The sequence below is a fragment of the Ranitomeya imitator genome, chromosome 3, assembly GCF_032444005.1.
Source record: "Ranitomeya imitator isolate aRanImi1 chromosome 3, aRanImi1.pri, whole genome shotgun sequence".
Classification (NCBI taxonomy): Eukaryota; Metazoa; Chordata; class Amphibia; order Anura; family Dendrobatidae; genus Ranitomeya; species Ranitomeya imitator.
In genome coordinates this window covers 161,044,992-161,060,210 of record NC_091284.1, presented here as the reverse complement: position 1 = coordinate 161,060,210, position 15,219 = coordinate 161,044,992, and the positions used below count along the sequence as shown (strand labels likewise).

The 15,219-nt window shown below is 39.4% G+C and overlaps 1 protein-coding gene across 3 annotated transcripts in view; it reads right to left on the bottom strand.

The window, feature by feature from the left end:
• STS (steroid sulfatase) overlaps nucleotides 1–15,219 on the bottom strand; it is a 514,463-nt gene that overhangs the window by 116,886 nt on the left and 382,358 nt on the right. For 2 of the 3 annotated variants that reach the window (XM_069761574.1, XM_069761576.1), the window contains one exon: nucleotides 11,264–11,299. The exons of the other annotated variant lie outside the window; for it this stretch is intronic. In XM_069761574.1, the coding sequence (XP_069617675.1) occupies nucleotides 11,264–11,299 (36 nt within the window). The remainder of the gene's footprint in view (nucleotides 1–11,263; nucleotides 11,300–15,219) is intronic. 3 annotated transcript variants of the gene reach the window in all.

Below are 15,219 nucleotides of genomic sequence, written 5' to 3'. Positions count from 1 at the left end.
AATGTTACCTAATTGTATATGTGCACAGGTGCTACATGCAGAAGTCCCGCATCTAAAAAAAAGCCTATACATTCCAGCCATGTACTGGATCTAGTTTTATTAGAAAAAGAGGAGGAAGAATTTGGGGCGATTGAATCACCAATAGTACGTGCCCTTCTCGTTACCACATTTATTCCATCCTTCAAAATATCCGACAATATTACATCCTCATGTAGGATAGATAATCTCCTGTTGATAATACCTTTGATTTTATTGAATTGGGAGGAGAATTGCAAACACACATAAGGTTTTTTTGTCATACTTTTTCTTTCTTAGTAGATTATCACTATTTGGAACTAATAAATCCTCCCTCCGTTTTCCATTGACTATGTTTGTGGCTCTTCTCAAAGTCCAACTAGGGTATTTACGAGTTTTAAATTTGTTATCTAATTTATTAAATTCCTTCTGTCTATCTTCCTCCCTACTGCAATTACGTTTAGACCTAATAAATTCTCCCACAGGTATGGATCTAATTGTGTGGGCTGGATGGCTACTCTCCGCGTGCAGCAATGTGTTCCCACTAATGGGTTTTGTATGCGTCTTACTTATAATTTTCTCCCCAACACATCCGCACAGATCCAAATCCAAAAATGAAATATTAAACTGATCACAAACAAAAGTGAACCTAATACCGCAATCATTAGAATTAATGTATTCTACAAATTCCGGTATGGCAGACACATCGCCCCCCCAAATAATGAGGGTGTCATCGATGTATCTGCCATACCAGGAGATGTATTCAACAAAAGGATTATCGGCAGAGAACATAAATTTCTGCTCCCAATATGCCATGCTTAAATTGGCCAAAGATGGTAAGTATTTAGCTCCCATAGGGACTCCCGACTTCTGGACATATATTTCATTGTCAAACGAAAAAATATTATTCTGCATAAGGAAGGATAAAACCTGCAAAGAAAAATTAATCAAATCCTCCGAGTATTCGCCATAGTCTTTTAGATGAAACTCGACAGCTTGCATAGCTATATCATGCGGTATACTCGTGTAAAGAGAGACGACATCGCAACTCAACCAACTAAACTCTTTATATCAGGACCTTTTGTGATATTTTCCTTTTATTTGTGGTGAATCAAGGTTATCTTTTACTGGGGAGAATTTGTGAACAAATGACAGCCAATTAAATTAATTCCTTCATTATTATTATCTAATATATAAAGCTGAATGTGTGTGTGTGTGTGTGTGTATGTGTGTATGTCCGGGATTGGCATCTGCACCGTCGTAGCTACAGCCACAAAATTTTGCACTGTAACATGTCTGGACCCCGAGAGCGTCATAGGCTATGTTGTAAGGCGAAATTTTAACCCCGCGCGTTCCAATTCACCAAACAATTTTGCCCCTATCTACATAATGGGGAAAATAGTGAAAGGAAAAGTGTTGGAGGCGTCGCAGCTACAGCCACAAAATTTTGCACAGTCACACGTCTGGACCCCGAGAGCGTCATAGGCTATGTTGTGAGGTTAAATTTTAACCCCGCGCTTTCCAATTCACCAAACAATTTTGCCCCTATCTACATAATGGGAAAAAATTAAAGGAAAAGTGTAGGAGGCAAATTGACAGCTGCCAGATGTGAACAAGGGGGACTTAAAGAATGAGAGCGATGGCGCCAAAGAGTATATACCGTACAGTTGCTTAGGTGGGGCCCCGACATGGGATACTCACCACACACGGGGATATGAACACACACACAAAATGCGCCACACACTACCACATGCTTGAACACATATTACCCTCAGCACACATTTCACCCCAAATACACCAACCTCGCCACATAAAAGTCAAAACACAAAAGTCTCCACTCAAAACTCGCCACGCGCAGAACTCGCCACATGCAAAAACTAGGCTCTTGCAAAACTCGCCACAAGTGCAAAACTCACCTCATGGAAAACTCGCCACACGCAAAACTTGCACACGCGGAAAAATTGCCACATGCACAAAAGTTGCAACACATGCAAAAGTTGCCTCACACAAAACTTGCACATACTCAAAAGGCACCACACATAAAACTCGCCACGTGCAAAACTCGCCATGCGCAAAACTTGCTGCACACAACTTGCTACACTAACCTGTCACATGCAACTCGACACACAAAAAGTTGCTACACGCATGTTGCCACACAAAACTCATCTCACAAATGTCGCTACATGCATGTCGCCACACGCAACTCAACACACACAACTTGACAAACGAAACTCGCCCTAAAACACACACAAGTCTGGTATTATCCTTCAAAAATAAAAATCTGATCAATAAGCAGACAAAATATAACAAATGAACCATATAGGAAATACGGCAGCTGTCAGTCACATGACCTGTCTATTATGTGTATGTGTGAGCTAATATATACTGCCAGGGGGAGGGCTTCCTGTTGGCTGAGGATTTATCAGGCTGCCAATTTAGCTTACAAATACTGAGGTAAAAATACTGAGCAAATAACGTGTGAACGAGGTCTAATACAGGAGGAGATGACACACAGGTATATACTATATACAGGAGAGATGACACACAGGTATATACTATATAGAGGAGGAGATGACATACAGGTACATATATATACAGGAGGAGATGACATACAGGTATATACTATATACAGGAGGAGATGACATACAGGTATATGCTATATGTAGAAGATGACATGCAGGTATATACTATATACAGGAGGAGATGACACAGATATATACTATATACAGGGGAGATGACACACAGGTATATACTATATACAGGAGGAGATGACATACAGGTATATACTATATATAGAAGGAGATGACATTCAGGTATATACTATATATAGGGGAGATGACAGCAGGTATATACTATATACAGGGAAGATGACATACAGGTATATACTATATACAGGAGATGACATACAGATGTATACTATATATAAGGGAGATGACAAACATGTATATACTGAGGTGATGAGGTGAAAATGAAAAGGTGTGAGTGCAAAATGAGAGGAGTGAGGAAAAAGAGTGGAGTGATCAGAAAATGACAGATGTGAGGTTGAAATGACAAGTGTTAGGGGGGAATGAGAGGAGTGAGGGAGAAAATGAGAGGTGTGAGGGAGAAAATGAGAGATGTCAGGGGGAAAATGAAAGATGTGATTGGGAAAATGAGAGGCGTGATGGGAAAATAAGAGAAGTGAGGTGCTATAACTAACCACAGATATTTACTATGCCCAGGCAACGCCGGGCTCTTCAGCTAGTCTACTATATAAAGCTGAATGTGTGTGTGTGTGTGTGTGTGTATGTGTGTGTGTATGTCCGGGATTGGCATCTGCACCGTCGCAGCTACAGCCACAAAATTTTGCACAGTCACATGTCTGGACCCCGAGAGCATCATAGGCTATATTGTGAGGCGAAATTTTAACCCCGCGTGTTCCAATTCACCAAACAATTTTGCCCCTATCTACATAATGGGGAAAAAAGTGAAAGGAAAAGTGTTGGAGGCGTCGCAGCTACAGAAACAAAATTTTGCACAGTCACACGTCTGGACCCTGAGAGCATCATAGGCTACGTTGTGAGGTGAAATTTTAACCCCACACGTTCCAATTCACCAAACAATTTTGCCCCTATCTACATAATGGGGAAAAAGTGAAAGGAAAAGTGTTGGAGGCGTCGCAGCTACAGCCACAAAATTTTGCAAAGTCACATGTCTGGACCCCGAGAGCATCATAGGCTATATTGTGAGGTGAAATTTTAACCCCGCGTGTTCCAATTCACCAAACAATTTTGCCCCTATCTACATAATGGGGAAAAAAGTGAAAGGAAAAGTGTTGGAAGCGTCGCAGCTACAGCAACAAAATTTTGCACAGTCACACGTCTGGACCCCGAGAGCGTCATAGGCTATGTTGTGAGGTGAAATATTAACCCCGCGCTTTCCAATTCACCAAACAATTTTGCCCCTATCTACATAATGGGGAAAAAAGTGAAAGGAAAAGTGTTGGAGGCGTCGCAGCTACAGAAACAAAATTTTGCACAGTCACACGTCGGGACCCTGAGAGCGTCATAGGCTTCGTTGTGAGGTGAAATTTTAACCCCGCGCGTTCCAATTCACCAAACAATTTTGCCCCTATCTACATAATGGGGAAAAAGTGAAAGAATAAGTGTTGGAAGCGTCGCAGCTACAGCAACAAAATTTTGCACAGTCACACGTCTGGACCCCGAGAGCGTCATAGGCTATGTTGTGAGGTGAAATTTTAACCCCGCGCTTTCCAATTCACCAATTTTGCCCCTATCTACATAATGGGAAAAAATGAAAGGAAAAGTGTAGGAGGCAAATTGACAGCTGCCAGATGTGAACAAGGGGGACTTAAAGAATGAGAGCGATGGCGCCAAAGAGTATATACCGTACAGTTGCTAAGGTGGGGCCTCGACATGGGATACTCACCACACACGGGGATATGAACACACACAAAATGCGCCACACACTACCACGTGCTTGAACACATATTACCCTCAGCACACATTTCACCACAAATACACCAACCTTGCCACATAAAAGTCAAAACACAAAAGTCGCCACTCAAAACTCGCCACGCGCAGAACTCGCCACATGCAAAAACTAGGCTCTTGCAAAACTCGCCACAAGTGCAAAATTCTCCTTATGAAAAACTCGCCACACGCAAAACTTGCACACGCGGAAAAATTGCCACATGCACAAAAGTTGCAACACATGCAAAAGTTGCCTCACACAAAACTTGCACATACTCAAAAGGCACCACACATAATACTCGCAACGCGCAAAACTCGCCATGCGCAAAACTTGCTGCACACAACTTGCTACACTAACCTGTCACATGCAACTCGACACACAAAAAGTTGCTACACGCATGTTGCCACACAAAACTCATCTCACAAAAGTCGCTACATGCATGTCGCCACACGCAACTCAACACACACAACTTGACAAACGAAACTCGCCCTAAAACACACACAAGTCTGGTATTATCCTTCAAAAATAAAAATCTGATTAATAAGCAGACAAACTACAACAATTGCACCATATAGGAAATACGGCAGCTGTCAGTCACATGACCTGTCTATTATGTGTATGTGTGAGCTAATATATACTGCCAGGGGGAGGGCTTCCTGTTGGCTGGGGATTTATCAGGCTGCCAATTTAGCTTACAAATACTGAGGTAAAAATACTGAGCAAATAACGTGTGAACGAGGTCTAATACAGGAGGAGATGACACACAGGTATATACTATATACAGGGGAGATGACACAGATATATACTATATACAGGAGAGATGACACACAGGTATATACTATATAGAGGAGGAGATGACATATAGGTACATATATATACAGGAGGAGATGACATACAGGTATATACTATATAAAGGAGGAGATGACATACAGGTATATGCTATATATAGAAGATTACATGCAGGTATATACTATATGCAGGAGGAGATGACACTCAGATATGTACTATATACAGGGGAGATGACACACAGGTATATACTATATACAGGAGGAGATGACATACAGGTATATACTATATACAGAAGGAGATGACATTCAGGTATATACTATATATAGGGGAGATGACACACAACAGGTATATACTATATACAGGGGAGATGACATACAGGTATATACTATATACAGGAGATGACATACAGATGTATACTATATATAAGGGAGATGACAAACATGTATATACTGAGGTGATGAGGTGAAAATGAGAAGTGTGAGGTGAAAATGAAAAGGTGTGAGTGCAAAATGAGAGGAGTGAGGAAAAATAGTGGAGTGATCAGAAAATGACAGATGTGAGGTTGAAATGACAAGTGTTAGGGGGGAATTAGAGGAGTGAGGGAGAAAATTAAGAGGTGTGAGGGAGAAAATGAGAGATGTGAGGGGGAAAATGAAAGATGTGATTGGGAAAATGAGAGGCGTGATGGGAAAATAAGAGAAGTGAGGTGCTATAACTAACCACAGATATTTACTATGCCCAGGCAACGCCGGGCTCTTCAGCTAGTTAAATATAAAATTGTAAATACTGAGGAAGTGGAGTGTCAAAATTTATGAAAAGAGCATCAGAGATGGTGTTGGTGGGTTCCTAATTTTGAATGTAGTTCTCATGCACCATGAAATCAATGGTGCTCTAAAATGAATAAAATAATAATAATAATAATAATAATAAATGCCATATTTAATAAACTTTAAGTTTCTCTTATTTAAACCCCTTGACGAACTTCAAAATGCAAGCTGTTAATCACTTATATAATGCATTAGTACATAAATCATTATTGTCTATCAAAAAATACCTGAAAAATTTTATAACTATTAATGAAAAAAAAACCAAGTAAGTTTAGGTCTGAAAATGTCTTGCTCATTGTCTGAACATTTTCTTTTCTTCTGATCTGCAGTGTCTCAATGTGAAGCTATATTAGTTCTTCAAAAAAAAACATTAGGTAGCCTACAAATGTCAAATTGTTCCATCTCTGCACAATGGAAGTGCTAATGTATAAAATATAGCACAGGTATGTTGGATGTTTACAAAAGTCAATACTGAATTAAACCTATAATTTGCAGCTCTATACCATAGCAAAGGTAATGCTTCAAATGTAATCTACCAAATGCAGCTAGCTCTGATTTCAAGGTTATTACCTCCTGTTATCTTTCATCTGAGTTTTTAAGTTTTCTTAAACAGCCAGACAAAAAAAATAACATACTGTAAATGCCGCCCCATATTAGTTTTAAACTTTTAATAACAAAAGCATACAATAATAATAATTATATATAAAAAAGCACAAAATAAAATAGATCTCTGATTATCTGACATGCCATCTATTTACAACATAATTTACACTTCTAACAATTGAAATTGCAACACTAGGAAAGAAAACTCATGAAATTATGAAAATATGGAAATCATAGGCTTGATAGCACTGTCAATAATATGCAAATGATGACAAAAATGGAAACAAAATTTAAAAAACGTTTTCATTTACTCATTTATGCACTTACATGACTTGGCATGCTATCAATGAGTTAATTATTGGTTGTCAGAGAAATTATCTACCAAGCTGAATGCTCTTAAGTCCAAAATTGCATCAAAATCCACTGCTGGTAGCTCTCTTTCCATTTGCTGACCAATAACATTCCTGATGTGCTCAATAGGAGACAAGTCCAAAGATACTACAGGTCATGAAACCACATTTAGATCTTATAAGCTGCTTTCATTGTGCCAACTAGGCTTGAGCGAAACGGATCGGACAAATTCAAAAGTCTCCGACTTTTGGCAAAGTCGGGTTTCATGAAACCCGACCCGATCCTAGTGTGGGATCGGCCATGCGGTCGGCGATCTTCGCGCCAAAGTCGCGTTTCGTATGATGCGTTTGGCACCATTTTTTCAGCCAATAAAGGAGCGTGGGCAGAGTGATGACATAGGTCTTAGGGGCGTGGACGCCTATCGCCATCTTGTCGCTTGTGCGCTGTAGCGGTTTGCAATGTGTAACACCAGCTTTTCTGTTCAGCGACGGAGGAGAGAGAGAGAGAGAGAGAGAGAATGAACCATTGACTTGCATTGGGTTTCGTGTTTCGGTCGATCCCCGACTTTTCGCCATAATCGGCCGATTTCACTCGACTCGACTTTTGAGATAGTCGGGTTTCGCGAAACCCGACTCGACCCTAAAAAAGTAAAAGTCGCTCAACCCTAGTGCCAACAACATGTGTCTTGGAGTTGTCATGTTGAAAAACAGCTTCTGTTATACTCTTATTTTCTCTCGTGAAGGCCTCTTAATAGCATTGCCCATGTGTTCCCCAGACCAATATCATTACATCCAAGACAAAAGTGTGACTCATCACTAAAGAGGGTTGACCTCCATTCAAGACACCATTGCTATCTTGCTTTGCGCCATGGAAGCCTTTGAGAAAATTGGTGTGAGATCAATAGAACACATGCAGCTGGGCATCTTGATCATCGCCTAATGTCTTACAAATTCCTTCTGATGTTATGTATAGGTACAGTTTAACATCTAAGATTTGGTATGTAATGTGTAATTTAACTTGCAGTTCACAACGGATCACAACACACCATTCTTTTAACCGGCTAAGACACTATGGGTAAAACTACGGAAAGGCCTTTACGAGGGAATGTCATGTGCAGCTGGATGTCTTGTTAGTACACCAATGCCTTCTAATGGTTTAAGTAGGCATAGTTTTAAGTGTGAAACTTGGTGTGTAACATTTAACTTGACATGTGCAATTGCACATATTTCTACATTTGGTGCTCAATCTCCATATCAAATAAATAAAGATATTTCGAAAATGTTACCATTGTTTTATTTTTTGCTCATTCCATGTCTATTGATCATGTGATTTTCATAATTCCAGGACATTTCCTTTTTTGTGTTGTAATTGCAATGTTGAGGGGTGTATTGGTATACAAAGTGTTATGCCTACTTAGCTTTATATTCAAGCCCAAATCCTATAAAGGGAACCTGTCCCCCCCAGGTGTTTTTAACTAAAAGAGCCACCTTGTGCAGCACTAATGCTGCATTCTGTCAAGGTGGCTCTTTTAGTTCAGTTCCCTGCAAACGCTGAAATACTCTCTTTTATAATGTGCCCCTCAAACCTGAATTTGTCAGGGGGCATGTGTTTTCCCTCTGACACAAACGCCTCCCAGCCGTCACTCAGGGCCTCCGTGCGCCAGACGCTGCCTCCATTTCCTTCATAAACGTCCCCGAGGCATGCGCTGTAAGTTCGAAGGGCAGCGCAAACTGCGCATGCCAGAAAAAAACTTAAATCCTCTTTTTCTCTGAAGAGGCAATTTGCATAGTTATGTTCTATTAATATATACCTCATGATAGCAATGAGAGAATGTGAAAAATTCAAATTTGCCTGTTGTCCACATTTTACTAGGAAATTTGATTGTCATAGATCTTATGCAGTGTTTATTATTTTAGCTAGTTATGCTCTGTGGGTTCTCTAGACCCCAAAGCGTAAAAACATAAGATGTTAAAGATGAAAAAAATATTTCCTCAGAGCTAACCTATCAGTCCCTCCAGCTTCTCTCTGCCTATTCTTTAGTTCCTAGTGCTTCACAATTCCTGCCTGGTTTTCACCAAGCAAGGGTTTCTGTCCATGAGTAGACTCTGGAGTTATCTTTACATTAGCAGGGATCTCCGGGACCTGCAGCTACAAACCACAGCCTGGTATTCTTTCTAGGTCAGCACTTCTGGTCACAAGTAGGCCCCTGGAAAAAAAAAACACCTGATGCCCTAGCCTAGAATTAACACTGGGCCGGAGACAGGGTGAGACAGAAGCATGTAGGTATGGACAGCAGCCAAGGACTAGCAAGGGTGACTGGAAAAGAAAGTGACCTGCAAAAGGTTGAAAAAAAAACACTGACCTTGAAAGATTTTGCCAAATTTTGCCTAATGTGTACCAAAGCAAAATGAAAAAGTTCCAGTTAAACTCTCAATGCAATGTCAGCTTGCAGCATTTTTTTTTTTAAAAACTCAGTAATTTGCCTTACAGAATTTTCCTGCCACCTAATTTAGAATGGAAAACAGTTTTGGAGGATAAACTGTGATATCAGTGTGTGATATAGCCTATTAGCATTGTTTTGAATACATTTTGCACTCAGAAATAAATCATCACAGACTTTGAGCAACTTCATCAAGATGCAGAACAAATTCCAACATTTTAATGCTACTTTTATTTACACAATAAAGATAAGTGGATCTTTCAAAATTTAAAATGAGTATAATCCATACACAAAAAGAAAGCACAATTTTGACAGGGGAATGGTTTTAAAAAAAATGCAATTATTTTAAATTAAAATCTTATGTAATCTGCAGGAGAAATACAATGTGGATGATGTATGTAATGCAGTCAAATCTACATTGGAAAGGCATAGAGACAATAATATTACTGTTTTCGTGTGAGCAAGTAAAAGTTATGAAGTTGCAGTTTCTCTATGTAACCTTTAGTAATTTTATAATGAATATTTGAGTTATTTTCTAATAAATCAATTCTTAAAACTTTCATTGTCTAGTTCAATTTTGAAAAGAACTTGTAAAATGCTGTAAAACTATGATATCCCTTTAAAAGGAACCTATCGTCAGGATTGTGCATAGTATCCTACAAACAGTGTCAGGTTATGACACCTTTATACTGATTAAAGTGATACATTGGCTGATGAAAACCATCTTATGGTTGTTTTTTAATCTTTATTTTCAGTTTTGAGTTAATGATATGCTCGTGCTCCTGGGGGGGCCTGTGGGGGGATCTTCATGTGGTGCTCTGATTAGATATTCATAATGCAGACTGTTGACAGGTCACTGATCCCTCAGTGACCTGCCCCCTAATTAGTTCCAAATTAGCAAAAAATGTTGCAAAGTTTAATACTGAAAATACATTATTTTTATAGTTCAAAGTTAAGATAAACCATATCCACAAAGACTGAATGCTAAAATCTTAAAAACAAAAGGAATAGATTAGAGATAAGCAACTGATTCAAACCTAATCACATTTGCTTTGAATTTTTCAGGACCCTTTTAAGGTCCGCAAAGGGCTTAAAAAAAATATATACTCAATGTCAACTATAACCTCATCTGTCACCCTGCAGATTTCCACCAAATGCTCCATTGCCTCCTTCTCCTAGCCAATGTAGGAGGCATATGAGTGAAGACTGAAGATAAGCAGACTGAAGCCAAGAGGAGGAAGCCAGCCAGAAGCTGCGGTGGCGATAACCTTGTGAAAGGATAAGGCTACGTTCACATTGGCGTTCCGCCAATGTGCGTCGCTGTTGCGCCGGCGACGCAGCGGCGACGCAGCGGCGACGCAGCGGCGACGCGCCCCTATGTTTAACATAGGGGACGCGTGCGTCGTTTTGGTGGCGTTTTTCGCCACGTGCGTCGTTTCCGACGCTAGCGTCGGACGCAAGAAAACGCTACATGTAGCATTTTCTGTGCATCCGATTTTTGTCGGAAAACGACGCACGCGTCGCAAAACGCGCGCGTTTTAGCGTGCGTCGCGCGTTGCGTCGCCGACGCACAGCGGCGCAACGCTAATGTGAATGTAGCCTTAGTGATAATATTTTACCATTTACTCATGGAGGCTATTGAAGAATGGCAACAGTTAAACAAGAAATGTTTTTAAAAATATGAAAAAAAAATAAAAAAATAAAAAGTTCAAATCACCCCCTTTCACAACATTCAAAATAAAACAATAAAAAAAATCAAACCTACCCATATTTTGTATTGCCGCATTCAGAATCGCCCGATCTATCAATAAAAAAAAGGATTTACTTGATTGCTAAACGGCATAGCGATAAAAAAGTCAAAATGACAGAATTACGCTTTTCAGGTTGCTGCGACATTCCATTAAAATGCAATAACGGTTGATCAAAAGAACGTATCAGCACCAAAATTATATTAATTAAAAGTCAGCTCAATGTGTAAAAAATAAGTCCTCACCCAACCCAAGATCACGAAAAATGTAGGCGATACGGGTATCGGAATATTGCACTTTTTTTTTTATTTTAGCAAAGTTTGGATTTTTTTTCACCAATTAGAAAAAAAGAACCTAAATATTCTTGGTGTCTATGAACTCGTAATGACCTGGGGAATTATAATGGCAGGTGGTCAGTTTTAGCATTTATTGAACCTAGCAAAAAAGCTAAACAAAAAAACAGTGTGCGATTGCACTTTTTTTGCAATTTCACTGCACTTGGACATTTTTTTCTTGTTTTCTAGTACACGACAGGGTAAAACCAATGGTGTCGTTCAAAATTACAAATCGTTTCGCAAAAAATATGCCCTCACATGGCCATATTGACGGAAAAATAAAAAAAGTTATGGCTCAGGGAAGGAGGGGAGTGAAAAAAGCTCTGGGGTTAAAGGGTTAAAAGCACATTTTAGCATGCTAAAATCAGTTTGCCTTAATCATAACAAGCAAATCTTGGATTTATGGGAACTCTAGTTGGGAACTCTGGTCTAAGCATTGTAATGAATTAATGTAATTTAGATTTAGTATTTTCTTTAAAATGTTCATTTTCTTCATTTTTCACACATTAGATAATAATTCACTTTTAAATTTAAAAACAAAAATACAGCATATTTTATACTCCTCCTAATGCCGTAGGTTTTGAACATGCAATAAAGAAACCAGGTTTTTCTTTTAATAAAAAAATTCAATTTTAGTGCATCTTTTAATTTATACATGCTAGAATTTGGTTATAAAACAGTTGTTCTAATATATTTACTACTATAAGTAGGAGAAACTAGCAGCACAGATGAAAAACATCCACATTTAGAAAATATAGGTACTGCTAATACAAAGCAATATATTACCCACAATGTCAAGTCTTTTACATTACAAGGCATGCACTTTAATCCAGAGCAAGCTTTTGAGCTGTTTAAATGGAAATGTAAGTATTCAGGGCTATACCAATCTGTTATACTGTTACTAACAAATCTCTGTATTAAGCTAAGTGAACCAATTCATTCACAAGTTAATTAAACTATGATACATCAGAGCAAAACACATCCATAGCTATTTTCAAACAACCTAAAAACAGCTTTGTTTGTCTAATGATTCAAGTAGGACATCTGTTTTCACACATGAGGCAACATACTATAAATTTCTTTCACACATACTTAAAGGGGTTTTCTGAGGATAAAAAAGAAAAATTGGTTGAGATGTGACAAAAATAAACTCCTAAAAATACTTATCACTCTCGGCTGAATTCAGATTAACTATCTATAATAAAATCCTTTTAACCTGTTTTTCAGTTGCATTTTTTTATTAGCAGCCAAAACTTTAAGGTCGGCGTCACACTAGGCGTATGAAAATACGGTCCGTTATTTACGGCGTTAATATGCAGAAATGTTCCCAAAATAGTGATCCGTATGTCATCCGTAGGCAGGGTGTGGCAGTGTATTTTGCGCATGTCATCCTCCGTATGTAATCCGTATGGCATCCGTACAGCGAGATTTTCTCGCCGGCTTGCAAAACAGGCATACAATGAATCCATGGGCTCAAATATTCATTAAAACATATATATAGTCTATATATATATATATATATATATATATATGTCAGTGAGACACATATATATATGTATATTTCATACAGCGCTAGATAGCAGAAAAGCCGGTAATTCAATTGCCTGCTTTTCCTATCTCCTTCCCAAACCCGACAGGATATGAGACATGGTTTACATACAGTAAACCATTTCATATCCCGTATTTTTTTACATATTCCTCACTACTAATGTTAGAAGTGTATGTGTGCAAAATTTGTGGACTCTGTTAAAACAAAGGGTTAAATCACAGAAAAAACTGGCGTGGGCTCCCGCGCAGTTTTCTCCGCCAGAATGGTAAAGCCAGTGACTGAGGGCAGATATTAATAGCCTAGAGAGGGGCCATGGTTATTGGCCCCCCCTGGCTAAAAACATCTGCCCCTAGCCACCCCAGAAAAGGCACATCTGTAAGATGCGCCTATTCTGGCACTTGGCCACTCTCTCCCCACTCCCGTGTAGTGGTGGGATATGGGGTAATAAAGGGTTAATGTCACCTTGCTATTGTAAGGTGACATTAAGCCAGGTTAAAAATGGAGAGGTGTCAATAAGACACCTATCCATTATTAATCCAATAGTAGTAAATGGTTAATAAAACACACACACATTATGAAAAAAGTATTTTATTGAAATAAAGACACAGGGTGTTGTAATAGTTTATTATACTCTCAATCCAATTGAAGACCTTTGTCACCTGAAACAAAGTTAAAATAAAAAATCAACAATATCCCATACCTTCCGTCGTTCAGTCTTGTTCCGCGCTGTAAATCCATCTGATGGGGTTAAATAATTTTTCAAACAGGAGCCTGCTAATGCAGCTATTGCTCCTGCCTGTAAAAATTGGGGAATGAATGGAAAGCAGGGGAATGTAGCTACCTAGACTTGCGGTGCTGCGCCCCCTGCTGGTATAAACTCATATGAACTCGAGCGTGGGAATTTTTCTAAATATAATGTCACCTTACAAAAGCCGGCAATTGAATTACTGGCTTTTCTGCTATCTAGCGCTGTAGGAAATATAAATACATACATATATATATATATATATATATATATACACTGCTCAAAAAAATAAAGGGAGCACTTAAACAACAGAATATAAGTCCAAGCACATAAGTAAATCAAACTTCTGTGAAATAAAACTGTCCACCTAGGAAGCAACACTGATTGACAATTAATGTCACATGCTGTTGTGCAAATGAAATAGTCAACAGATGGAAATTATTAGCAATTATCAAGACACACTCAATAAAGGAGTGGTTCTGCAGGTGGGGACCTGTTATGACCTGGTGGTAAGGACAATAATGGACCTGGTGGTTAAGAGCACACGGAATGACCTGATAGTTACTAATAATATAGGACGAGCTCTGAGACGTGTGAACTCTGCTGACCGCAATCCCTAATCCTATCACACACACTAGAAATAGCCGTGGATTGCTCCTAACGCTCCCTATGCAACTCGACACAGCCTAAGAAACTAGCTAGCCCTAGAGATAGAAAAATAAGCCTACCTTGCCTCAGAGAAAATCCCCAAAGGAAAAGGCAGCCCCCCACATATAATGACTGTGAGTAAAGATGAAAATTACAAACACAGAGATGAAATAGATTTAGCAAAGTGAGGCCCGACTTACTGAACAGACAGAGGATAGGAAAGGTAACTTTGCGGTCAGCACAAAAAACTACAAAAAGACCATGCAGAGGGCGCTCCCTCTGCGTCCCAGAGCTTCCAGCAAGCAAGACAAAAAATCAAAATAGCAAGCTGGACAGAAAAATAGCAAACCAGAGAAAAACAAGCAGGAACTTAGCTTCAGCTGGGAAGACAGGTCACAAGAATGATCCAGGAGAGAACTAGACCAATACTGGAACATTGACAGGTGGCATGGAGCAATGATCTAAGTGGAGTTAAATAGAGCAGCCAGCTAACGAATTAACCTCGTCACCTGTGGAAGGAAACTCAGAAGCCGCAGCTCCACTCACAACCACCAGAGGAAGCCCATGGACAGAACCAGCCGAAGTAACATTCATGACCACAGGAGGGAGCTTGACAACAGAATTCACAACAGTACCCCCCCTTGAGGAGGGGTCACCGAACCCTCCCCAGAGCCCCCAGGCTGACCAGGACGAGCC